Genomic DNA, 25,817 nt, shown 5'->3' on the forward strand with positions numbered 1-25,817 from the left:
GTGTTGCTAGCTTGGACACCTCCAACAGCCTCTTCACTGTTTCCACCCCTCCTACAAGCTACCCTTCATATAAGCTTCTAAAAACTGTGGTCTTCATAAATACAGACTTTATCACTTAATCCCTGTTTCAGACCCCACAGAGATTTTCCTAATGTCTACAGAAAGAATTTCAATCTCCTTAGCAAAGCACAGGATGTTCTTGACAATTTAACTTATCTAAAATATTTCAGGCTCCTATTCCACCCATTCACTTTATGATTCCTAATTCTCAAATCATTCAGATGACTCTCCACTTCTTTACCATACCATAGTTCTCCTTCATGCCTTCATATACACAGTACATTTGACTCTCTATATATGAGTTCTCTGCATGGGGGGATTTAACAAGCTGCTGATCAAATGTATTAAAAAGTGTTTCTATACTGAACATACAGACATTTTCTTGTCATTATTTCCTAAATGATACAGTACAACAAATATTTAAGTATCATTTATATTGCATTTAAGTATTCTAATTAATTTACAAGTGACCAAATAGGCAGAAGAATGTCAGAGGTTATACACGAAGAGTATGCATCTGAGGATTTTGCTATCCATGGGAGTGGGTGTGGGGTGTGAGGGGTTGTCCTGGAACCAATTCCTTTCAAATACCAAGTGGCAATTTTATTTTCTTGGCTTGCTGCAGGCATGTTGTCTGTCCAACTGACATTCTTAGAGATAACCTGTGTGAAGTCCCCTACAAGGTTTTCTTTAGTTTCTTGAGTTAAATTTTAGCTTCTTTTTGGTGACTCACACCTTTTGTTTTAAGTTGAGAGGTTAGCAATTATCTTTTTCTGTAAAGAACCATGTAGTTAGTATTTTTGGTCTTGTGCAATTAGTTATGACTATCCAATTCTTCTCATCATAGCATGTGAACATTCATGGGCAATATATAAACAGGTGTGTGTGTGTGTGTGTGTGTGTGTGTGTGTGTTCCAATAATACTCTACTGACAAAAACTTGAGGAAGTAGGAAAGATGTGGTCTGAGTCCTGTAGCTTGCTGGCCCCTTATCTTGTCCAGCCCTGGAATATAGCAGGCACTCATTTAAAACTTCCTGAAGAAATCAGTGGGTAGGATTTTGCAGTTAACAACATTTTTTATAAATGTGAACTTAATTGGCATATTTCATACATGAGGAAAGGAGGTTTGGAGACATGAAAAGATTTTTCTCAGTGTTGTGCAGTTTCTAAGGGCTGAGGTTGGGACTTGAGCCTACATCTTCCAATTCCAAATCCCCAATTTTTTTTTTTTTTCTATTAGGTGAAAGGCCAAGATCCATAGTGGGGCAACTTAAAAAACTTACCTCTTTTGAGGGAAATATCCCTATGAAGCCGACCTTCACTAGCATAGAGAAGACAATGATAGATAGGTCAGTAGCCATTTTAAAATCTTGTTTTGTTTTCTATGATTCAGTGGTAAATGTTACCATTCAAATGTGAAATCTAATGATCTAAAGTAATAGTTTCACTCCCGTCTTAAAAGCTTATCTCCCAAAGCCTTCCCCTGGAACAAGGATATACCACGGGAAGCATCATTGAACCTTAGTCCCTAGCTCACAGACCTTATAAATCCTGTGCCAAGATGTCTCCTCAGTAGATGACATTTTAATGATTACTATGGGGAGTTGGGAACTATTGCTTCACCCTCACGATCAGAGTAATTAATTTTCTTAACTACCAGGCCAAATTCTGCCACAGGAGTCCAGTTGAGGAATTTCAGACCCATAGGAAGTACATTAGCTCTTCAAAGTGATGGGGGTGCCATTTCAAACACACAAGCAAAGGAGCTATTAAGCTTCTGGCTTATTTCAAACAACTTGCAACCCTTGTCCCTCAGGAAAAAGAGAGAGGGGGAGAGAGAGAGAAAATAACAATTTGCACACATCTTTCATTTTCCAGTAAAAATACCCATAGCCTGCAAGTCTTTGGATATCAGGTATTGTGGTTGGGTGGAAGACCAAAGTGTACAGAAAAAGAGTGCTGTGCCAGAAGACAGCATAGTAAAACACACCCTGCTCCAAAGCACACCAGACCTGAGCATTCAGAGGTCTGGATGGGTGACGGAGAGCATCACCAGCCATTGCACTTGATGACCAGAGAGGAGGGTGAGGTCTCAAGGGCTTTGAAGTCCATTTTCCAGCTGTATCTAACTTTCTCCTCCAAATATCAGAAATGCCCACAGTTCCATTTTAAAGAGAGGGTGGATGAATTATTTCCTCCCCATTGTTTCCTTGTACAATCTAATTCTAGGTCGTCATCATTTAAGTTGCCTCTGACATGGTTTTGTAGGATATTTTATTTAATATCCATGAAGACCACAGAGAAGCTTTAAATATCGGTTTACTCTCACAAAATAGCCACAGCTCAACAGTTTCTCCTTTCAAGGAGGCATTCAACTGGCATTCTTCCATGAGATTTGTCTATTCAGCCATATCATTTTTTCACCTTGGAATTCTGTGAACAGCTGGGCAATTTTCTTAGAGTCAATGAAAAAGCAAAGATTTTTTAGCTTTCCTTTTAACCTATTTCACATTGTGCAAGTCTCCTACAAGAATGTTTATCTAAATCTAAAATTGGCAGCAAATACATTCTTCCAAGGCTATTTTCAAAAAAATCCATGAATGGCATTGTTTCATCAGTCATCTTTATTTATTTATTTATTTTTTGGTGCTGGGGATGGAACCCAAGAGCCCTCACACATGGTAAGTCTCTACTCTACCACTGAATTAAACACCAGCCCTCTAAGTTATCTTAAAAAGTCACCCATTTCTAAGACATTTTTACTTTCCTTCACTAATGTGTAATTGCATGGGAATTGAATGTTCTTTGGTGTTTCCCTCTCTTAAAAATCTGAGATTGTCTTGGCCACCACCAATGCATGCCACAAAGTAAATCTGGCTAACTAGTTCAACTTTGCTCTGTGGAAAGAGTTTGATATTTATTTTCTGCAATTATCATGTATTATTTTTATAATCTTGGAAATAAAAATGTGGCAAAAGATTTCAGAAATAGCTAGAATATCTTACCAGTAATAGAGGCAACAGGAATTTCAGTACTGTACTTCAAAAGAGCAGAGCAGGCTAGACAGATATGTAATTGACAGGATTCTAGAACACTAGTGACTGAGGCAGAAGGTAAGGACCTCACCTTCAAAATTTCTTGCTTGTAAGCCTTTCACAAAGTTAACATTTTGTTTTGGGTGGCATAAAATTCTCTTTGTGAGGATTATTCTGATAAGTGAGACAAAAAAAACAAACAAAAAAAAAAAAAACAAAAACAAAAAAAAAAAAAACAGAAGAAATTTCCCTAGGAAACTGCTGTAATGGAGGAGGCTCTTGAAAAAAATACAGGAAGACCAGAGCCTTACTTCAGCCTCCTCACATCTGCACCAAAGGAAGGCAGATTAGGCAATCATGGCAGCAAGACATCACCTGGAAGGTGAACAGAATTGCAACTGAAGACAGGGGATAAGGTGCTAGCCCAATTGATAGGGACTCATTGACAGAGCAGGGTTGGGGTTGGGCATGATGACCAGGGTGTATTGTGGCTTGTTGGACATATGAAAACAGCCTGGATGGGACTCTGAAAAATGGCTGAGTCAGGCTAGTGAGGAAACTCAAGTTCTGGAAAAAGCTTTGGAGGTAGGGGGAAGACTTTTTGGAACATAGTAAATTTGATAGTGATTTCACTTCCTCAGCAATTCTTCTTACATTTGTTTCATTAAAAATATTTTATACTTCTCTTATGATAAGAATAAGAGATGTGGATGTATTGTGCTTATTTAGTACTGACATGTGGTAGGTACTGTGCAAGACCTTTGAAAGCATTATTCATCTACTCCTCACCATGGGAATGGGTTCTTTTATGATCTCCATATCAAAAGTGAGAATATGGAAGCTTAGCTTTGTATGACCTGGCCAAGCTTATCCTTCTAGTAAATGGCAGAGCCAAGGCTCACATTCAGGCCTGCCTAACTCCAAAGCCTGTTTTCCTTGCTTCCTTAACCTCAATGTCTCCTTCTATACTGTTGATAGAGGAAAAAAATGAAACACATGAAAAAAAAAATAGCATAATTCAAAGACTCAAAGAAAGAAATGGTAACATTTCAGCAAATATTTTCACAGCCTTTTCCATATGCACAGTTTTTTCTACATATTTATATTTTTACTGAGTAGATAAAATATTGTATTCATGATTTTATTCATCTTAATATATGCGTTTTTCCACATTCAATTAAAAAGCCATGAATTACATGTCACTAAACCAATATGGTGTATCATGTTCTATATAATTCCTTCCCCTGTCACTGAACACTTACATTATTCCCAAGTTTCTGCCAGTCAACAAAATTGTCATAATAATTTCTCTGTAAACACTTTCCTCCTCTGTTACTTAGTATAAAATAGAGAGATGAAGATCTCTGGTTCAAATCACATACATTACCTAGATTTCTTTCCTAGTATGCTTGCTGATAGATTCCACCAGTATATAGAAGATTTGATCCACTACACACTTGTCAAAATAGATTCACCTATCTTATTAATTTTCTATAATCTGATAATCTTTTTTCCCTTGTTTACACTTGCAAACTAAGAATAGGAGCACTTCCTAAACAATATCTCTTTATTTTTTAAATTACCATCTGGGGACTATTTTAACAATTATCCAGCATTGAAACTTTAGACTTATCTCCATAACTAACAGGATATTGGGGATACAGAAGTGAGAGGAAGAAAAATTATGTGTTCTTTACTTTGGAAAAATCTCAAGATTGGGACCATTTCTTTCCATTTGATTTCTATGACTTGATTTAACTAAAACTTCTATGGGACTTCTTTGAGTTTCTTTCCTCCTATTTCTTTCAGTCTAAAGTATTATTAGATAACTTTTTCATAAACAGTAAGTACAGCATGCGATTGTCTAGTGCACCAAGTTTTACTAAGTGATTCCCTGTTTCTCACTTGATTCCTTTAACTGGCTCACAGCCTCCAACCCATTAGCAAGTCAACCATTGTTCTACGTTCTCCTTTCATTAGTTTATCTTCTCTCTACAACCTTCCCAATGAAGTAGGAAAATGCATGTGATGTATTTTATAAAGATCAAAATTGCCATATATATGATGATTCAGAAGTCACCACAGACATTTCCAGGGCCTAGAACTGTAATGTCAATTTGTGAAAGTCACCATTAATAAAGATTTCAAACTGGTGACATTTGGAGATGAGAGCTTATTCTGAATTCCTAGTGTCAAGGTACAACAGTAGAAGTCTTGACTTGAGTGCCATTAAAAATGGGAACTCTGGACTTTGCCACTATTGGGTCTGAGCAGCCATTTTACAATTCTACACTTAATATAATCACGGCTCTTTAAATATTCTGGCTTTGGTGGATAAGATTTACATCTGTCTCCCAGTCTAACTGAGCCATATTAATCTTTCCAAGGCAGTAGCTGCTCTGCTTTGGGGAGAACATTTAACTCAGAGCTCCGCAAAAATGGAACTCTGTTCTGTTGACTGTAGAGTACGTAGGTCAAGTGGAATTTTTGGCACTTCATTACATTCCCTGACCCTCACTAAACAAACTTCAAAATATATATGTTTGCAACAATTTGGAATAAACACTACATACAAGTGTTGATGGGAGATTTTCTGAAGAACTACCAAATGCATCAAGACTAAGGAAAACATTCTAATGATTCTTTCAAACATGAATATATTTAAATTCTAGTTAAACAATCTTCTTATTTAGTCTTCTCAAGCTTTGATGACATGCCACGATTGGCTGTTCATCAAAAACTTAGCAAAAAATGCTTAACAAGATAGAATCGTGTGCACATACTTGTGCATAATTAAACCCAGTTTATATAAATCAGTGCAGGGTGGAATATGGTCACACCACCCAAGAAAGGTTGGTGGCTGGAAAATAACACAATTTCCCCCCATGTAAAATAAAAAATATTAAAATTAGAATGCTTTGAAATGATATAATAATCTGATATTAAATCTTAGTTTAAAATATCTATTTTCATCTCTATTGAAATAGATGAAATTTCTACAAAAGTTAGGAAATTCATTTAGATATAACAAACAAGCTTTAACTGTTATTACTTGGACTGTGTGGCATGTCATGGAGGAGTCTCATCTTTTCAAGATTTTTTACTAAATAGATCCTCATCTCTGTGAAGTTTTTTTTTTTTTTGTCCCCTAAAGGAACATTCAGCTGACTCTTAGTTTCTTCATTTTATAGCTGTTCTTTGAGTTGAAAAAAAAAAAAAAAAAGGAGTGATTGAGACTGAGTAATGGATATTTCTCAAGAACTCTAAGACTAGGTATTGCATAGCATTAAAGAGTATACTTTTCCATTTGTTTTATGACTTGGTCCAGTTAGAGTTACTGAGATAAGCACTCCAGTATTTACTTGTAACTTGAAACCCTTTTCATGATGTGTAAAAATCCGGAGGGAAAAAGAATTAACATCTGAAGAATGCTTACCTTGTGCCAGGCATTTTATATGCATTATCTCATTTAATTCTCATAACCACAAGATATGGTTGATATTATTTAATCTGATTTTACTTGCCTGAGATCATAACAGGAGTAAAGTACAGAACAAGGCTTTGAGTCTAGGTCTCTCATTCTCTTTCTATTTCTTTGAAACCCAAGATCCTTTCACTGAAACTCACTGAGTTTCCCACTGTAGCCAGCATATGGAGGCGTAAGAAGGGATAACAAGGGTAATAATAATAAGGAGGTTTTAAACTTTGAGATAATGTTCCCCTCTGAGAGTAAAATAAGAGAATAATATGATGCATGTGTTTAAAACCTGTTCCCTAATGCAAGAACTGGTTTGGCAAGTTATGGACTACCCATATGTTGGAATACTATGCCATCATTAAAATGAATAAGAAGAGTCTATTTAATGAAATGGAAGGTTGTCCATGATTTGCAAAATAATTGCAGAACTGTATGTGCAGTATGATGTACTTTAACACTACAAGCAACCACACACACATATGGTTGCATGTGCTTTGAAACAGGTCTGGAAGGATGCATAAAAAAAGTGTTAGTTACTTCTGCTCAGCAGGCTTAGAATGACTGGTAGGCAAATTTCACTTTTTAATGTGTATGCATTGCTGTTGCTTAATTTTTTGTGTGTGCAGTTGCATGTATTACATTCACAATTAAAAATCATGCAATGCATTAGTTGAACAATGTGTAGGAATGACTCATCCTAAGGAATGGATAATTGAGGTGATTCAGGAGATTTAATCTTACAAAAGCAAAACTGCTATTTTGGATCACTATTCTGTGAAAAATGCTTCACAATTACTATGTATATACAGTGAAAACTAAAATCTCATAACTTGTATTGCACTGTGCCTTATCTGAAGAAGGTGTTAACAGAAGGCAAATGAGTAACAGTCATTTCAGACTTAACTTGTACAAAATAGACCTCTCAAACCTACTCTTCCTGTTCCTCCCCCAGTTTACCCATCTCTGTATGTATCATTATCATTTCTTCACTTGCCAAAGCAGAAACCCACCTGATTTCTCTTTTCCTTACCCCCAAACAACAGCAAACCCATCTTGACCCACCTCCAAAATCTCTTTACTCATATCTTTCTGAGGGCTTTATTCAAGGCATCCCTGTCTCCTACTTGGCCTATGAGGGCTGCCTGTTAATAGATCTCCCTGCTTTCACATTTGCAATCCATTTTCCACTCAGCTGTTTGAGGGATCTTTTATACTCCTTGAATTTAGCACTCTCCAGTCATTCTCCCTTGTTTTTAGAACAGAAGCCAGATCTTTCATTGGTCCACATGTGACCACTGAGACCTGTGACCTGATGCTGTATGATGTTTAGAACTTCAGCTCCTGTCCCTCACCTCTGTTGCTTACCAGGTGCTGGCTGTCTAGGCCTACTTTCTGGTTTTCAAATGCATCCAGCTCTTTGGGACCTATGGGTCTTATTATTTGCTTTTCTCCACCTGGAATGCTCTCCTCCTTACTGTTTACATGAATAATACCTTATTCATTGGAACCGACATTTTACAGATGAGGAAGGACACTGGATTTCAGAGAGTTTAACTTATTTGTGGTCATAGCACTTAGTGTATGATCGGTTTTGAATGCATGTCTGAATCATTTCATACTCTTCCTATGACATTAGATAACAAAGTCAAAGATGGCTTATCTCAGGGACTTGGCAATGGTTCTGACAGTCAGCAAACATCTACCTACTTGTTGAAAAGTCCAAAGGAAAAATAATTTTTTTCAGAAGCTCCTTTTGTAAGTTCTCCTTCCTATCTCTAGCACATTTTTCAGTTTTTACAGGAAGTCTTAGGTCAGCTAGAGGGGAAAATATGAGAAGGAAGTATCGAAAAATCTTGTCTTAGAAATTTAAAGTTAAGAGTTGCTTATTTCATAATGATTATAATTCAACATACCCACAAACCCTTACAACTTACTTAGTTAGATGTCCAAAGAGGGCTTTCATGGTGTCACGATTCGGTGGAGGGAGTTTTTGTACAAGAGACTTTATAGTTTCAATTCTTGTGTTATTGTCTGGCTTTTCTAAAAAACAAATAAATAAGTAAAAAGAAGGTTAGAAACGATTTCATAGGTACATGAGAGAATTTCCTGAGGAAAATTTTAACTAAAACTTAACAACTTAAAGTACTATCAGTAACCAAAGGGAAAATGTGTTCTTCACCAAGCTGTTATGGAGTTTACTTTGACTATATGAATTAGACCATGGTAGTAAGAAAGCAGCGACACTGTGACTTTGACACAATCTTCCTTAAATCAAGTATTGAATTGTTTTCTTCAATTTCCTATTTTATAAGCTGTAGAAGGACAAATTGTGACATCCAAATGTGTACACATTTTAATCCCTGGAACCTGTGGCTATGTTACTTCACCCAGGAAAAAAAGACTTTGCAGATGTGATCAAGTTAGGGATTGAGGTGGGAAGACTTTTCTGGATTATTATAGTAGGTCCAGTGTAATCTAAAAGGTTCTTATCAAAGGGAAGAAAGAGGATGGGACTCAGAGAGAGAAGGTGATATGACAGTGGAATCAGAGAAGGGCTATGTGATGGGAGCCTGGGCTAATGAGGGACAACAGCCTCTAAATGCTGGAAAAGGCAAGGAAACAGAGCCTCCAGAAGAATGCAGCCCTGCCATCATCTTGAGTTTTTCCCTGTGAAACTGATTTCAGATGTCTAGTCTCCAGGAATGTAAGATAATAAGTTTGTACTCTTTTAAGCCACAGAGTTTGTGCTATTGGCATACCAGCAGTGGGAAGCTAATACATAAGGACATATAAAACAAAAAATTCTAAAAAAAATTACTTCTATGCTATCTTTTCTCCTGATGCATTTTGGGTTTGCTACAAAATAAGGAGGTTGCAAAATACAAAACTCCAAAAAGCGGGCTGGGGATGTGGCTCATACGGTAGCGCTCTCGCCTGGCATGCGTGCGGCCTGGGTTCTATCCTCAGCACCACATACCAACAAAGATGTTGTGTCCGCCGAGAACTAAAAAATAAATAATAAAATTCTCTCTCTCTCTCTCTCTCTCTCTCTCTCTCTCTCTTCAAAAAAAAAAAAAAAAAAAACCAAAAAGCATAATAATTGGTCTTATGCATCTTTAAAAGTAGGAAGTTGTTCAAAACTGCATACCACATGTATTGTTTTTCCTCATTTTGTTCCTTTTGCATGGAAGAAAAATTAAGAAGTTATTTACTTAGCATCCTAAGAACTTTGTCTTGCCATGGTCTTAGTCAGGACCTTACCATTTTGAGGTATAATTATTTATTGTACTTAAACACTTTAGAACATTGATTTGTTATCTTTCTGATGTATATTTTATCTTTAACTTCTAACACAGAGCTCCTTATAATTCTAAAGAGGTCACTGCTGGAAGAGATATATATGGAAATATATGTAAGTTAATCCCCCACCCAATATCCACTCTTATCTCCCTTTGCATGATAATTCCATTGTGGAGAGGATGGCAACATATCAGCAAAAGGGCTAATTTCCCAGACTTTTTGGCAACTGGTGTGGCCATGTGACCAAGTCTGGCCAATGAAAGTTGAGTTAAAGCATTATGTGGGACTCCTGAGGAGGAGTGTCCAGAGCTGATTTAATTATTTAAACTTTTAAACTTTTCTTCTTTATGCTCCTGAGAATGTATATGGAATTGGTATACCAGGAAATGACCTTGAGAATGGAGATCATCAGAATGCACACTGCTAGAAGGAGCATTCCTCACTGTGGGGCAGTGAGACCTGGGATTCTGTGATTTTGTGTACAAAAACCTTTGCAGATGGTTCTCGAATACTAAGAGTAAACATGGTTCCTAATAAGATGTACTTCAATAGCCCAATTTCTAATCTTCTGTTAGTTGGTATATAAATTTTATTTACTAGGGTAAGAAAGAATTAGTTTAGAAACTGCCAATTTTCTTAGCAAGATGTTTCAAAAGAAACTTTTTGTAAGGAATTGTAGGAAAATGTCCCGCTGAAGATGGTATTTGGCTAAAGTGGGGTGAGGGCAGTCTTCCTAGTAGAACTCTGCCTGGAAGATTTTTCTTTTTCCTCCTAAAACCACAAGGGTCTATAAATAATGCCTCCCACAGTCAAAGCTTTCAAAATTGCAGTTATTCTTAGAAGAGTTCCAACATAATATGGCTTGGACAACTGCAAATGAAAGAAACAAAGGGGAAGAAAAAGAAAAAAAAAAAAAGATGCTGCAACATCATAGCCCACACCAGATGTAATCTTTTCTGCCAAAAAGTAGTGAGCCCCCTGCTTATTTAATGATGGTAAGAAAATGTGATACTTTGCAGGACTACTTGGGGCCTATGGGATACTTTAAATTCAGAAAAAGCTATTTAAAAAGTCAATGTAGATACTTTTTAAAAGATGAGAGTGAAGCTGATATAGTGACTCAGAACAGAGCTATTAGTAGCGTTAGATACTTTGTATTTAACCCTCTGATGTGTGTGTATAGGTGTATTTTTTTTTTTTTCAAGAGGTAGATACTTTTTGAAGTTTGGCATGATTCTACAAATGCATTTTACTTGAGGATCTGGTGAAACATTTGGTTTAAGCAATGAAGATGTTGTTGGGAACAGTAGAAAGAAGAAAGGAGGGGAGAAGAGGAGACCTGTTTAATTTTACCGAAATTTCTGACTATAATCAGGTCAATTTCAGAATCTCCAGAAAAGGGACAGGTTGACATTCAGGGCTGCAGAAGTAGCAGCCCTAAATTAAACTTGACAGACAGTAAGTGGGGAGTGATCTTAATGGCTACATTCAGCAAACCTTAGTTTTGGGGAACATATGATCCAGTCAGAGTGAGTTTAAAAAAAGGTTGAGCATTGCTTAATTAGAATAATTGAATTTCAAGGTCACAACCATGGTGCTCAAGCAGGAATTAAAACATCATCAAGTCTGTTAAGCCACCAGGTAAAAGAATTGTGAGCTTTCCTGAACAAAGTTAGCTCTCCCTTTGCTGTGTTCCTTTGCTTTTAGAACATTTTTCTTATGCAGTACTTCACATGGTATTTCCGTTACTTGGATTCCTATCCATTTCCCCCATTAAAGAGGGAATCTTCCTATAAAGCTGAGTTGCTTTTATTCTGGTAGACAGTAGATTGAAAGAACAAAACATGAATTAGTAAATGAATGAAAGACATGAGCAATGATTGGAATAGATTGACCTCAGTTTAAATTCTGTAACAGCTTTTTATTAGCTATGTGGTCTTGGACATCTTTCTTATTCTCCTTGAATAACATCTAAAAGGGAAGTTATATGGAATTCACAAGATAGTACGTAATGTACATAGCACAATGACTGGTAAAACTAAATTCTCTGTAAGTGTTCACCCCCTCCATACCTTTTTTTGAAGTTCATGCTGAGTTTAATTCACCTTTTGTTTCTAGCACTTAGCATACTACTTGATTGTAGCGAGCATTCAAAATGCAGTTGCTAATGCTTGAACTGAGTTGGTATCAGTTCATGAAAATACAATTGCTAAGATAGCTTGCCATTACACAAGTCCCTAAATACTTGGTGATGGACTGAGGAATTGATGATCTGATTGGTGAGATGTTATGCATCAGAAACTTTATAAAATATATGGTGGCTTCTCAGTCTGCCTATAAGAAACATTCTACATAAAAATATTTTATAGGCATATTTTCCTTTTTCTATTTGTACACATACTTGAGCAATCAGACAATTGGAGAGTCATACATGCATATTTGTGGGTAAGCTATGCTGTTGTTCTAGAGGGGAAACTGCAATGGCTTAGAAAGGGCTGAAATATTGTTAAGATGAAACAATTTATTTTTCTTAAAATCTAATCAGAACAAAATCTTTTGAAAGGTTTTCCCATTCAAATCAATACCACACCCACTCTTCCATAGCTTGTAAAATCAGGAAATAACACAAACACTTCTAAGTGGGGGAACATCTAAAAATACAATTGGATACATTAAAATCGAAATGACACCTTTTCAGATCTGGTTTATTGATGTGTCATATTAGGAATTAGAATCAGCATACATAATACAGGAGTGGTTAATGAGCTAAGATTCATACACAGCTTACTAAAGACGTGTCAACTGCCTTCAATTGATTCAGTGAGCATCTGAAAGACAGCATTTTCTATTAATATTTCTTCTTCAGCATATGGTTTCTCATTATTGTGAAGCATTGAAAGTTTGAGAAGACTTTAAGATAGCTCTGACTTTTTTACATTATGACTAGAGGGGGAAGGTAAAGAAACATTTTTTTTCTTATGTGGAGAATTAAAGAATCTATTATCTTAGGTACACTATATACTAAGAGACACAAAAATCTTTCTAGAAATAATAAGCTCCACATTTTTTTTCTTTCATTTGCACTTACTCCTACCCTCAATGCAATATGATTTATTTCATATGTACTCTATGCTCATTAATACCTCCATTTTAGACCCTCATCTACGTTCATATATCCTCTCTCCAGTCCAAACTGTGAACCCACAACTGTGTAAACTGTAGTGGTACATTTTGGCTGTCCAACAATGATTCTAAACTGTTTCTCACTCACTGCTCACTACCTGCCCCCATCTTCCCAATCAACACCAAACACATTGTTGTAAATCAGCTTCTTCAGAAACAATTTCATGCTGCTTGGAAAATTAACCTCTCTTACATGATGTGATATAGGTTTTAATGCCACAAGAATGTGGCTTTATAGCCCCTTCCCCCATTCGTGGTTTTGAGGGCACATTTTTCAAAATATGTTTTATGGTAGTTATATTTGCATTTATCTGAATGAAATGTTGCTACTAAAGTAAGAACATTTACAACCATATGCCTTTTAGAAAAGAGATAAGATAAAGTTATGCAATGATGGAAAGTTCTAAGCAGGGAAGAACTATGGCCCTGCTGGCCTCTAGACACTTTCCTGATCTTATCATCCATGCCTTTATTTTTCCTAATTTATTTATAGCCAAACGTTAAATCATAATTCAAAATAGATCCTGCTATCGTTTATAGGTTCACCAGAGGAACACAAGACTCGCTTCTCCCAGTAACCATTACATAGGGAATACTGTTCATCCCACATATCTACAACTGGCAAAGGACAACTGCTTCCCTTTGTTAAGGAGGTCATAAGTACCACAGCTGTTCTCCTTCTGAAAGTTATTTTGGAATGTTTAATGCATCCTGTATGAAAAACACAGTAGTCAATACAAGTCAGAGTTATATTTGGTAGAAAGCCATTCTCTAATTTATACTCAATTTATACTTTTTGTGTCATGGTCATTTCAGAATTTAGTTAGAGACTCTTCTTGCTTCTAGGAAGAATAAGTATCTTCAAAGAACATTTTTGTTTGTTTCAGTCTACTCTACACTCTACTACTTGGTACAAATCTTAGAGAATATGCTTTTTTAATGACAAAACTTGAGTTGGGATTGAAGAATCCTCCAAAGTAGAGAAATGTCTTTAGCTTGCATTTGCTTTAGGAAGAGACACTCTAAGGGCAGATTCAAACTTCACAAATGGATACAAATATGCACATATTTCAAACACATCTTATAAATAAGAGAAGGTTACACAAAAATGAAATCATGTCACTTGTAGGAAAATGGATGAAATTGGAGATTATGTTAAATTAAGTAAAATAGGCGAGGCATGGAAAGATAAGTATCGCATGTTTTCTTTCATGTATAGAATATGAAAAGAACTTAAAAAGGATAACATGAAAGTAGAAAGGGGGTTACTAAGGAAGGCAACTGGAAGATGGGGGAGGAGTGAAAAAGTGGAAAAAGGGAGAGTGACTATGACCAAAGTACTTTATATGCATGCATGAAATTGTAACAATGAAACCCATTATTTTGTACCATTAATATGCATTAATAATATAATAAGAAAAAAATGAATAAGAGAAGTGGTGTAACAGGTGTCTGAAAGAACCAGGTTAAAATTTTTCCTTTTCTCTATGATTTGTGGCAAGTTGTGGAACTCCTGATGCTTCTAATCCTTTACTTAAAAATACAAAAACATATGTCTCAGAATTTTTGTAGAATTAAACATTTCGACACACACAAATGGACATATAATAAGTGCTTACTAATTAAAGTCCCCCTTTACTTCAAAATGTCTTTTTTTTAATTTTTAATTCTTCTATCATCCCTCACAATTGACTGCTTATACTTCAAGGTTGTTTCCAAAAATCACATGAAACCATACATTTTACTCCTTAGTAACTTTTTTCTAAAAACAGAAACAGGTCACAGTGTGTGATAGATATGTAAATACATAGAATGCTATCAGTTATTGAAGACAGTTTTGTTAAAATCTTAAGTAGGTACAGTATATCATAAACAGAAATGTCATTGTCTCATGAGCCAAGCAATAATTATAACCTTGAGGCTAATCTGTATTTGGCAGTTTAGAGCTTTGTGAGATTCCATGTTCTCCTGCCCCTCCCTCACTCTTCCCCCAAATTCCCCGAAAGTCATGTTTTATATTTTATTAAAAGGAAGGCACATTCTCCATGTCTGCCTATGCCTGGTAAGTTTGGCTTTAGATATTGATAAACCATGTCAAAACATTTAGAAGGGTGGTACATTACTTGTAGGACAGACCCAGCAGGAATAAAATGCATGTGCCTCAAGGTGAGGGTGCATTCTTCTTTGTCTGCAGGGACCTCCTGATAATTAGAACCGCTCACCTCACGTCTGCACCAGAATCCCTTGTAGTCCTTGTTTCTCCTCTTAGGAGATGTTCATGTTTTGTCAGGTTTTTTGTTTCTTTGTTTTGTTTTTTTTAAATTAACAATTCCTTTCAGGAAAAATTTTTAAACTGTGAAAAACTTTAATTGTCAGTAAATGTCAGTTTCAAAAATATTCTGACTGATGCATTATTCTAAGTCTGTAGAGTCCTTGAGTTTGGAAAACTTCAACTCATTGATAACACTAGCACCATTTCCAGGGACCATTTCAAGTCCTGGTCTAGTGGGGAGTAGCCACCCACAATGCACTGTTAGAAGTATTGCTAAGAACAATCTTAATGTTTTCCATTTATTTTCCTACTGTCTGGAAATAAATAATTAAGAAGTTATTAAGCAAGTTTATCAATACCTAAATTCAATAAATTTATTTCTTAAGTAGTTGATAGAGTATTAAACATAGGTGTATATATGTTTGAAGAAAACAATATTTATTAAGGCCTATGTGGAACCCATGAAAGATATAAAGTTGGTTCACATTTTTGTCATTTTGTCATTTTTTAAACCAAAGAGGCAAATAAAATACAAAATATGTCATAATCTGTTATGTGTTAAACATTAGGCATGCCACAATATAGGTATCAATGAAGTTTACATACTTCTTCTTACTGAAGGGGTCATCTAAAGTGATTGCTAAAAAGCTTCTGAGATGTTAACCATATCAAAAAAGTTTGGAATAATTCAGAAATTCACAAATCAATGAGTTTGAAATTCTATTTAATTAATTTTGAAGATCCTAAAAATGTTTATGCTTAAATTCTTTATGCATCCCATATTACATTCAGGGAATGTAAAAACACCATCTTTTCTATTTTATGTAACTGAATCTGTTTAATTTTAAGGACTTTGGTGCATTGATCACACACTGAGAAGTTTGGAAAACTTTCTGTATGTAACTGTTTATAAAGGGTCTTACTTTGATGCAGTCAATTTTAATATAGTTACATTCTCTAAAATTCACCAAAACTTGAAAATGGTTCTTAAACCATTCTCCCACTCCTTAATTTTGCAATGGTGTTCCTATTTGTCAGAATCAAAGAGCAAGGCAATGTCTGACACCAGCAGCAATCTTCACACAATCCTACTGTCCTCCCTAAAATTTCTTGGTTTTCATAGTAATTTTGGAGGTGTCAAGGTGGTTATGTACATTTCTGTAACTTACAAATGACACGAATTAATCCTTTGGTGATAGTGTATGCGAGAAAATTAAGCTCACTAGTTTATTTATTTGAAATACAGTTCTGTGAAATGTTTATTTGAATTCTATTTACTCATGTATATATGCTTTTATAAGCTTTAAAAAACCCAACTCTTACCATTTTGATTCATTTGATATCTTTCTCATCATAAGCCAGCAATTCATTTCAAATACTCTTGTAACTATTTATATTAAGCATTACCTTTGTACCTTTTCATGAGAGTAGAAATCTTACAAATATTTTTCAAGATTTGGAGTTTTTCATAAAAATATAATGTTCTGCCTCTTTCCATTTGTAGGCAAATTAGATTTATATGGGATTTAAAAAAAACTCACTGGAAAAAAACTAGGATCTTTCACATAATTAGAAAAAAATGTGAACTAAGGAATACTTTCATCATATTTGGAGTTAAAAACATTTTTTTAAAGAAAGTATATTAATCTTTACTCATAACCATTCATTTTGAACAAAAGGCCTCTGAAGAGGAGATGCTTGTTGGTATGGTAGACTGTTTGTCCAGGTCATTTGGCATGGCCACACAGTGACACTGATTGCAGAGAAGAGTTATGAATTAAACAAACATTGAAATAATTTAAGAAATGGATTATAAAATAATGTTATGATTCAGCTTGTTTGTTTTGTTTTGTTTTTAATTGTGAGACTATTGTAAAAGAAGAAAAACAGGCAACATGTGGTAACTTTAGTCAGCATTTCTGAACTGGGAATGATAAACACCTCTGCTGAGCTCTGGCATTTATCAGGACTGAGATATTATTACCACATAGAGTCACAGCATGGTTACTGTTATCATCGGAAAAAAGAGCCAGCTAATCTTAATGGTTTGTAAAGCCGTTACCTGCACTGGTCTGACATTTATCATGATCATTTTACCACATGGGTCCTACATAGCAAAGGTCTTTTATCTGGAAGGGACATCACTATGAATTATTATTTGCAGCTAGGTAGAAAATTGTATGTTGTAGATACCTTTTCTCATTATAAATCACATAGTCACATTCTACCATTTCCCCCAGAAAGCTGCTGAGCCTAGGTTTTTTGCCACAGCTTGCTTTTCTCTCCCTCCCCCATCTCTCTTTCTACAGTTTCCTGAAGATATTAGCCATTTTTTCATTAGCATCTTGAATATAATTTTGGAGAACTACATGTATGGGAGGTATACATAAAGACACACTTTCTTTATAGTTATGGGAATTTCCTGAACTTTCTGTGAAAGGACTACACAGCACTTTAGGAATTGAAGTAGATAAACTGTCTACTTTTAAAAAATGACTCCTTTTTTTCTGACTTGGTGGCCAGACCTTTCTCTGTTCTTGACCTTGTCAATAGAATACTTAGCTGTAGATCAGACAAAATTCCTGTGCTTGATTTGAAATACTCAAAATGCTTATGACATTTCTTGCTTGTGTTCTCATGAGGAGGAAAACAGTTTCATTCTGTCAGATTGTGAGAATTTTCAGACTCTGGTTTAGTAAGTTTCATGCAGTAGGATAGAACACACTTTTATTCAAAGAGGCTCAGATTCTATCCCTAACCATCAATATCCTAATGACATTTACTAGTACATAGTATGGAAGAAATAAGGCTATTAAAAGGTTTGATGTCTTAGAACCATGGGACTAAGTCAGGCAAGTAAAATGCATTAATTTAACAATGGAAAATTTCAATGAATAGGCCAAGTTGTTTACCATGGGGGAAAAATGAACAAATCCTCTCTTTCAAAAAGATTGAGACAACTAATCTTCTGGAAGAGATATTTATATATTTTCTTCTTTCTCAAGTGTTCCATTAGGAATAAACAAGCCAGAAATTCTGCACTTTTATAATGAAGAGGGAGGAGAATTCTTTCCCATTTTTGCTTTTAGGAAGAAATGTGCAAGAAGAATGTGACAATTTAAGCAAATCAAGATTGTTTCAAATGGATCACAAACGGGACTTTGTGGGATATTTTATGCTAGCATGTGAAGCAAACAGTAAATTTGAGAGGAAGATTTTCTCAATGGTCTAGTTCTGATGTGTTTTCCCATTTCTTTGTGTGTTTAAAGAGGTTTGGATGTGGTGTTTAATATTGCTTCCACTTTTTTGCAAATGAGTTCTAGAGAAATATTCTCACATGAAGGAAAGCTGATGTGCAGTATTACTGACAGCAGCTTGGGGGATATGAAGGAAGAAACCAGATTCCCGAGTCTAGATTTAGCAAAAATAAACACCTATCATCCCAATAAAACAAAACAACAACAACAAAAAACCTATCATCTTAAATGTTTAGAAGCATCAAAGTAGACCTCTCTGCCCTTGAAGAAATCTAACATTTTTCTTAAATGAATCTATTCTTTTAGGGGAAAAACAAAACAACTTTAATGTGAGGTACAATATTTTGCAGTAATGTGTGTTCCTTTGCTTACCTTGTTACATTTAATTCCATATTAATTTTGGTATTGTTACAGATTTCTTCCAAGGAAAGCAGTTTCTGTTTCAAAGATGCTTCAGACCCTGAGAGATGCTTGCATAAATTTGGGGGTCAAGGTGTGGAAACCATTTGTTCAATTCGCCTGAGCTTTCATTGCTCAAAAGGCATTCACATAATTTGGTTCAATATTCTAAGATATCATTGTAAAATGGTGGCCTAACAGTCCAGCATACTGCTTTTCGCATCAAACGAAGGACTACACTGATTTAAAACAAACAAATAATCAAGCACGGAACAAACAAGCTCCTTTATTCTTTTTTATTTCAGGATGACTCTTTTGTTTGAGATTAACACCATTCTGTCATTATTGTCCCCCCCCACACACACACAACTGTAACCTGGGAGCATTTACAATAATTAGTGAGGGGCTTTGCTGCTTGAATTTTCTCCTTTTCTGGGGAACTGGGTGAATTGTCGAGTGCTAATGAAAGTCGGAGACTTCTAGCAGTGGTTGAGCCAGGCACAGTTCGGGCGGACGCTTTAAGCTTCCCACTGTGCGGCAGTGCAAGCTTCCCCGCTGTTATGTTTACCATAGTTTTAATGTCTGTGAAAAAAATTCCTGATGCAACCGAATTATATTATGCCCTTTTGTTTATATAACCTTAACCTCCCTTCCCGCCCCTCACTCCCCACTTTAGCAGATCCCTGTTGCCCCTGCCCATTACAGAAAGCTCCTCCTCAACTTTGTGGCCATCTTCCCACTTTGGTTCTTACCATGACAGCCCAGCTGCTCTGCAGCCTTGTTTGCAAAGCCTATTCAGAAGTTTGGAGTGGATTGCACACACTTTTCTCTACTTATGCCACCTAATAGCTGACATCCTTTTCTCCACTGCATCTGAATTTCATTGGAGGTGATATTACAGCACCAAATTTAATCATCTGGCACTAACAATACTAGCTTAAAAATGCAAAGGTGTTGGTGAAATGCACTGTGTCTTTAAAGAAATCTATTAGAAGACCTCAAACTCCCTGCAAACTAATGTGCTTTAAGATGAAATCAACCAATCTGAGATTGGAGTTGTCCTTTTCTTAAAAGAAAAGAAAAGAAATGGTTATCTCAAAGAAATGACCATTCCATCATAATTGTAAATTGATGATTTCACCAAGTGTGATGCATGGTGAAGTTTATAATGAATATTCATACAACACTTTCAATCCATTAACAAGACTTAAGACAATGAGGATGCAACTCATTCCATTTAGATAGTGGGAGGAAAGTGGAATTAATAGCAAAAAAACAGCACTTGGGAAAGTTTAACTTTAATGTATCAAACTCCAGGTGCCAGAGTTTGAGGAAAATAACCAATAATAGCCATTTTTTACATATTTGATGGGACTGATTATGCAATGTGCAACTCTAAATGGCTTATAGCACATTGTAGCATGGTTCCATCCCATTGGCTACAGTAGGGTGCAGGCAGATGGATGACAGTGACAGGGAGAGAAGTGCTTTTGCTTAGCCGTGCGTTAAGATGCCATCCAGAAGCTCTGTGCACTGCAGACACTTCATTAGGATGCCAGGATAATGGTAAACTACCACTCAGAGTGACACCCCATTTCCTGCTTACTGAGCGCTCCAACCTCGGCAGATGTCAACAATCTCACAGTGCTACAGAGCAGACCTAACTTTCCAGTCACTTTGACTCCAATTTTTTCCTCCTAACAGTGCCATACATTATGTGCAATATGTAATGGCAAACACCTCACCGAAAACAAAATCTGCCAGTTCATTATGACCGGAGTATTTCATTGTTTTTTCCTTCCTTTAAAAGATGAGAAGCAGAAAGTTATATAAAAGAATATGTCCATTCACTATTCCCACCTCAAAATTTCTTGTTATAATCCCATTTGCTAATCAGTTCAAAGTGTTAATTGTGTGGTGAACTCTGATTAATAGTAGTTAAACTTTGATCACGGGGGATAGGACTGCTTCTTTTAATTAATGTCCATTACAAAGGTAAAGACTTTCAGAAGTCTTTTGTTTGAGATTTTAGACTCAGTTTCAGTATGGTTTTTAGTTGTCTGCCAAGAAAAGACTGACGTGAGCATCTGGATGGTATTTCCTTTGCAAATGTATAACTCCAGGCCATTCACACACCTCCTTACTAGCAAGTCAAGCCAAGAAAAACTTTTTTTCTATGATGTAAAATCCCAAATTCTTTTCATAAAGAACCAAGGTGTGGTTGAGATAGTGAAAAAAAAAAAAATTCCCCGAATGGAAAAATAATGCTCTGAAATCTATCATTCTGATTAAATGATCAACTTACATTTTGTGACCCTAAGAATCGTCTTAGAAGTTCAAAGGGCCTTGAAAATGGCAGAACTAAAAATAAATATCTTCCTTCTCATTCTGTTATCATTTCTAGGTAAAGATGCAAATGTAAAGAATGAGGCACAGGATGAGGTCATACCCGAGGAACAATTTGAATACAAACTTTCAATATGGTGACCTCAAAAAAGAGCTGATGCAAATCTTGACTTGGTTTTAAAAATGGTATCTGACTGGGAACACCCAACCACCTCTAGGAACTTATCACTAATATTTATATGCTTGAAGACAATGTATCAGACTAGACTTCTTAACATAACTTAATGTGGGCTGATAGTCAATGTATTGACAAAACTTTAGAAAGAATTTACTGGAAGAGATGTTGGAGATAATGGGAAAATGCCAGAGGTAGGACCACCTGAGCTATTGAACTACTGAACCGAAAGACTGCCTTTCTGAAAGCATTTTTTTAAATCCCAAATTCCATGATCCATTTATTCTATATTCTTTATATGTCAGTGTATTTCCTAATAATTATAACTAACCTATAGTTGTGCACTTTTTTGTGGATAAATATGTGAGGAATTTAATAAAATAGTCATTTATAAGTTCTGAAAGCATTTTTATCTTTCTTCAACTGTTTACTTTTAGAATCAAAGCCATAAGACCTGTGTCCACCAGAAAATTCAGCAATGCTCTTTCCTACACTGTTTTAATGCTGGTTGGTGTTGGGTAGGTATTTTTCTTCATCCCTTTTTGACAGTGCCATCATCTTTTAACTACATATGGATTTCTCTTTTACTTGAGATAATTTAGAGACAGCAACTTCTAGAAAATAACTCTGGTCATGGTAGGAGGGTGGCTGACAGGAAGCACTGGTGATGGTACCTATCACCATTGGGATTGTCCATATGTAAGACATAGTGGGGTGGGGACCCACAAAACTCTGGTAGAAGTAAATTCTTGAAATTTTAATGTGTATACTTCATCTTTTAGAGTGCAAGACAGTAAAGGAATTAGAATGGAAGAAAATTCAATGTTAGGAGCCATATGAGAACATCTATGCTAGATAAGAATTAATAAGAGTTGTGATTAGCAACTTGTCACCAAGACAAAGCTTAGGCTGGAAAGATAAATGATGATCTGAAAAGAATGTTAGATATATTTCTACCTCTTGATATGTGTCAATGTAACAAAATTTCCATCAATGTGTGACCTATGAAAAAACTTTTATTGAATAAGAAGATCATGATGAAGAGACTTTCAGATATCTCACAAAGATCATAAGACATTAGAAAATATCTAGTATCTTTAATATGATTTGATACTTCAAGGAGTTTAACAAAATGATCAACAAATCATAAAAAGAGAACAGAGTAAGACAAAAAGATACAAGGATGGATGACACAAGAATAACCATATGAAAATTAAAAATGCAATAAAAATAAATTTTACAGTAAAGATCAAGTTGTTGCCACTGGGAAAGTAAATCAGTGATATGGATGACAGAGTAGAGAAGTTTTCCCAAAATGGAGACAAACAATGATGAGGAGGAAGATGTCTTGAAAATCAGCATATTAAGAGATTGTCTATAGTTGACACATATGTGAGAAGTAATTAGAACACTTGAAAAATTAAGGACAATCCAAATGCCAAAATCAAGGCCAAAAGTATTTTAAAAGTACTATGAGTGAGAAGGCAATATCAATATTGAAAATGATAGCCAGGTTCCAAGAAAATACCACTGAGTAGGTATACTATCTTGATATATTTTGGTAAAACATTTGATGACAGGGGTAAAGTATTATTCTACAAATATTCAGATAAAAATAAGACTAAATAAATAAATAAATATTTAGGCTATACTAAGACTTTCTTGTTAAATCCTAGAAGAAAATAAAGCAGCATCTACTGAATATATGGAGAAAAAATTGTGACTTCCAAATTGTATGCAGATTCAAAATTGTCTTTTTTTATGTTTAGACAACAGGATGACATTCTCATCTATGAGAATGTCAGCCTTCTAGAAAATTTTACCTGAAGGCTTGTGTATGTCTATCAAATGATGGATCAATATTTATGCTTCAAGAACAGAGACATTACAAATGCAACTAAGCCTCTTCTTCACTTAGTTTGGACCCCAAACTCACAAGGCCTCATTGGATTGTTTCTTTTTGGCTTCCTCTTTGTTAATGGTACTAAGAAAAGCCTTTTCTTGTGGTCAGCTCTTCACAGTTTAGGTGTAAGCTCTGGAACATGCAGTTATTATCTAAAACAATGACAGATGCCATTTATTCTGGAGTTTGTTAGTAAACACCATTAGTGGAACATTGTGTTGGAGAGAAGCTAAACAACTTTTCTCTTGTCTCATAAAACTCAAAGCTGCAGAGAGCAGCAGAATCTTTACTTCTATTGCAAAGAATCCTTGATAAATATGTTCTGTATCTATAATAATTGTATGGACAAAACTGAGTGGACCAGTAGTCAAAGTAATAAAGACTGAAAAAATCAAGCACTGATAGGTATTATATATGAATTTTCTTCCATTATGTAGTAAAGAGATTAAAAGAAAATATCTCTGAAAATGATGGTAATATTTAGAGTGATTTTATTTTTTTGGAAATTTCAAGTTAACTTCAATAAATATTTCTTAATTTTAATCTGTAAAATGAAGAAGTATAAAATGAGTTTGTACAGTTGCTTTGAGAACATATAATTTTTCTAGACACTTAATTTAAAAGACTGAAGGAAATATACTACAATATTAACTGTAAGAAGTTATCTTGGAATAGTAGGAACATGGGTGATTTTTTTATACATTTAAAATATATATTTTCTACATTTTGATAATGAACATGCATTATTTTGATAATAAAATTAATTTTCTGTGCTTGTTAAGATGATAACCTTCAATTTGATCTATGCCACAGACAAACTATTTTCACAGTTCAAACTTCTTCTAGGAAAATCATGTTATTTTCCTATAGGACTTTCCTCTGGGTATTTCTGTTAAGTTTTTATTTAGCGACTATATTTCAGAATCAAGAAAGCAAAACCTATCTTTGCCATTTTCTTCCTACGACTGAAAGCAATGGGCTGAGAGACACTTGCAAGAGTGCAGAAGATACGAAATGCCATAGGACTATACATTTGCAATCTGAAGAAGGACCAAGGATCCTGCAGTGTTGGTTGTGGAAATATATTCTAGTTTCATATTCTCATTTTTGCTTCTTCCCAAATTCTTTCTTAGGGAATTTTATTGCCTATTGGAATGAGGCTTTGAAGAGCAGAAAATAAAAAACATATATCCAGAACACTAGTTCATGGATGAGACACCATGGTAATATTTTCAAAGTAGCTGCTCATCTTGTATTGAAACACATTTTACCCCCATACCACAACCTATAATAATATTTATTTCTTTTCTCTTTGGGAACATATAACCCTTAATTTTATTTATTTATTTTACTCAAAGAAGAAAGTAGAGAAATGAGTTAGTTATCTAGCTAATTAATATCCTAAACTTCAATTTTGCCGGGATTGTTCTGTACATGTTATATGCCCAATTGATAGCTGTTGATTAAATTATCCAGGTAATTGACTTAACTCTTCCGTGTACCTTATGTGTATAGTGAGCTTTAGAGTGACCATTAGAAACTCTATTAAGCAGAGACATAGGAACCAAAAGTTAAATATCTTGAATGTAGAAGTTGTACTAGCATGAATTAAAATTTGGTTAAATTTTTAGCAAAAACTAGTGTTAGTTCTGCATCAACCACTGATTGGAACATTAGGACTCCAGTGCATCTGTAACACTGAAGGGAGCCCCCTGTTGGTTCATCATAGAAATGTGTGCTGATTCCTTTTTGTTCTCCTGATGACAAGTATATTTAAGCAGATGTAGTTGACCATGTGATTAAAAGTGGTTTGAGATGGAGGGAAAGTCAGCCTCCATATTTGACTAATATAATTTTCTAAAAAAAAATTTTTTCCCAAACAGTTTTTTAATTTTCTATTTTAAGAGATATAAAAATGCAATATCAATTTAACACATAGCTAGAAATGTAAGCAGTAAGGGAAATGTTTTAAACAGAATTAGACTGAAATGTAAATTTGCACATATTACAATGGGATTCCTTACAGAGTTTGGAAGCAATTGCTATAGTGAGAGACTGGGTGCTTTGCAAAGGCTCTTCTGGTCTTTCTAAAACCAAATTCTGTCTGAATTTAGAAAGAGAATAAAGTTATTTTCTCATATAATCAAGCAATGGCCCTTTTCACTGGTACACATACTCCAGGGCTTCAGAAATTAAAATAATAATAATAATAATAAAGGATGCAAATATTGTTTTTTTTCCATCTAACATAATTTTTTTTTAAAGTAAACATCAGCTCCTCAAGGGAGATTTCGATTTGAAGACTGTTTATTATATCATTTGAATAGGACTAGACCTGGCCTTTTGACTTTGAACCACTACCAAATTTCAGGCTGTGAGGAAATTGTTCTACATTTCCTGACAAATTG

At 35.2% G+C, this 25,817-nt stretch overlaps 1 protein-coding gene across 2 annotated transcripts in view; it reads right to left on the reverse strand.

The window, feature by feature from the left end:
* The window catches only part of Arhgap15 (Rho GTPase activating protein 15), a 599,265-nt gene that overhangs the window by 52,076 nt on the left and 521,372 nt on the right, over nt 1–25,817 (reverse strand). For both annotated transcript variants that reach the window (XM_076866113.2, XM_076866112.2), the window contains one exon: nt 8,509–8,614. In XM_076866113.2, coding sequence (XP_076722228.2) covers nt 8,509–8,614 — 106 coding nt within the window. The remainder of the gene's footprint in view (nt 1–8,508; nt 8,615–25,817) is intronic.

The sequence above is a fragment of the Callospermophilus lateralis genome, chromosome 9, assembly GCF_048772815.1.
Source record: "Callospermophilus lateralis isolate mCalLat2 chromosome 9, mCalLat2.hap1, whole genome shotgun sequence".
NCBI classification, from domain to species: domain Eukaryota; kingdom Metazoa; phylum Chordata; class Mammalia; order Rodentia; family Sciuridae; genus Callospermophilus; species Callospermophilus lateralis.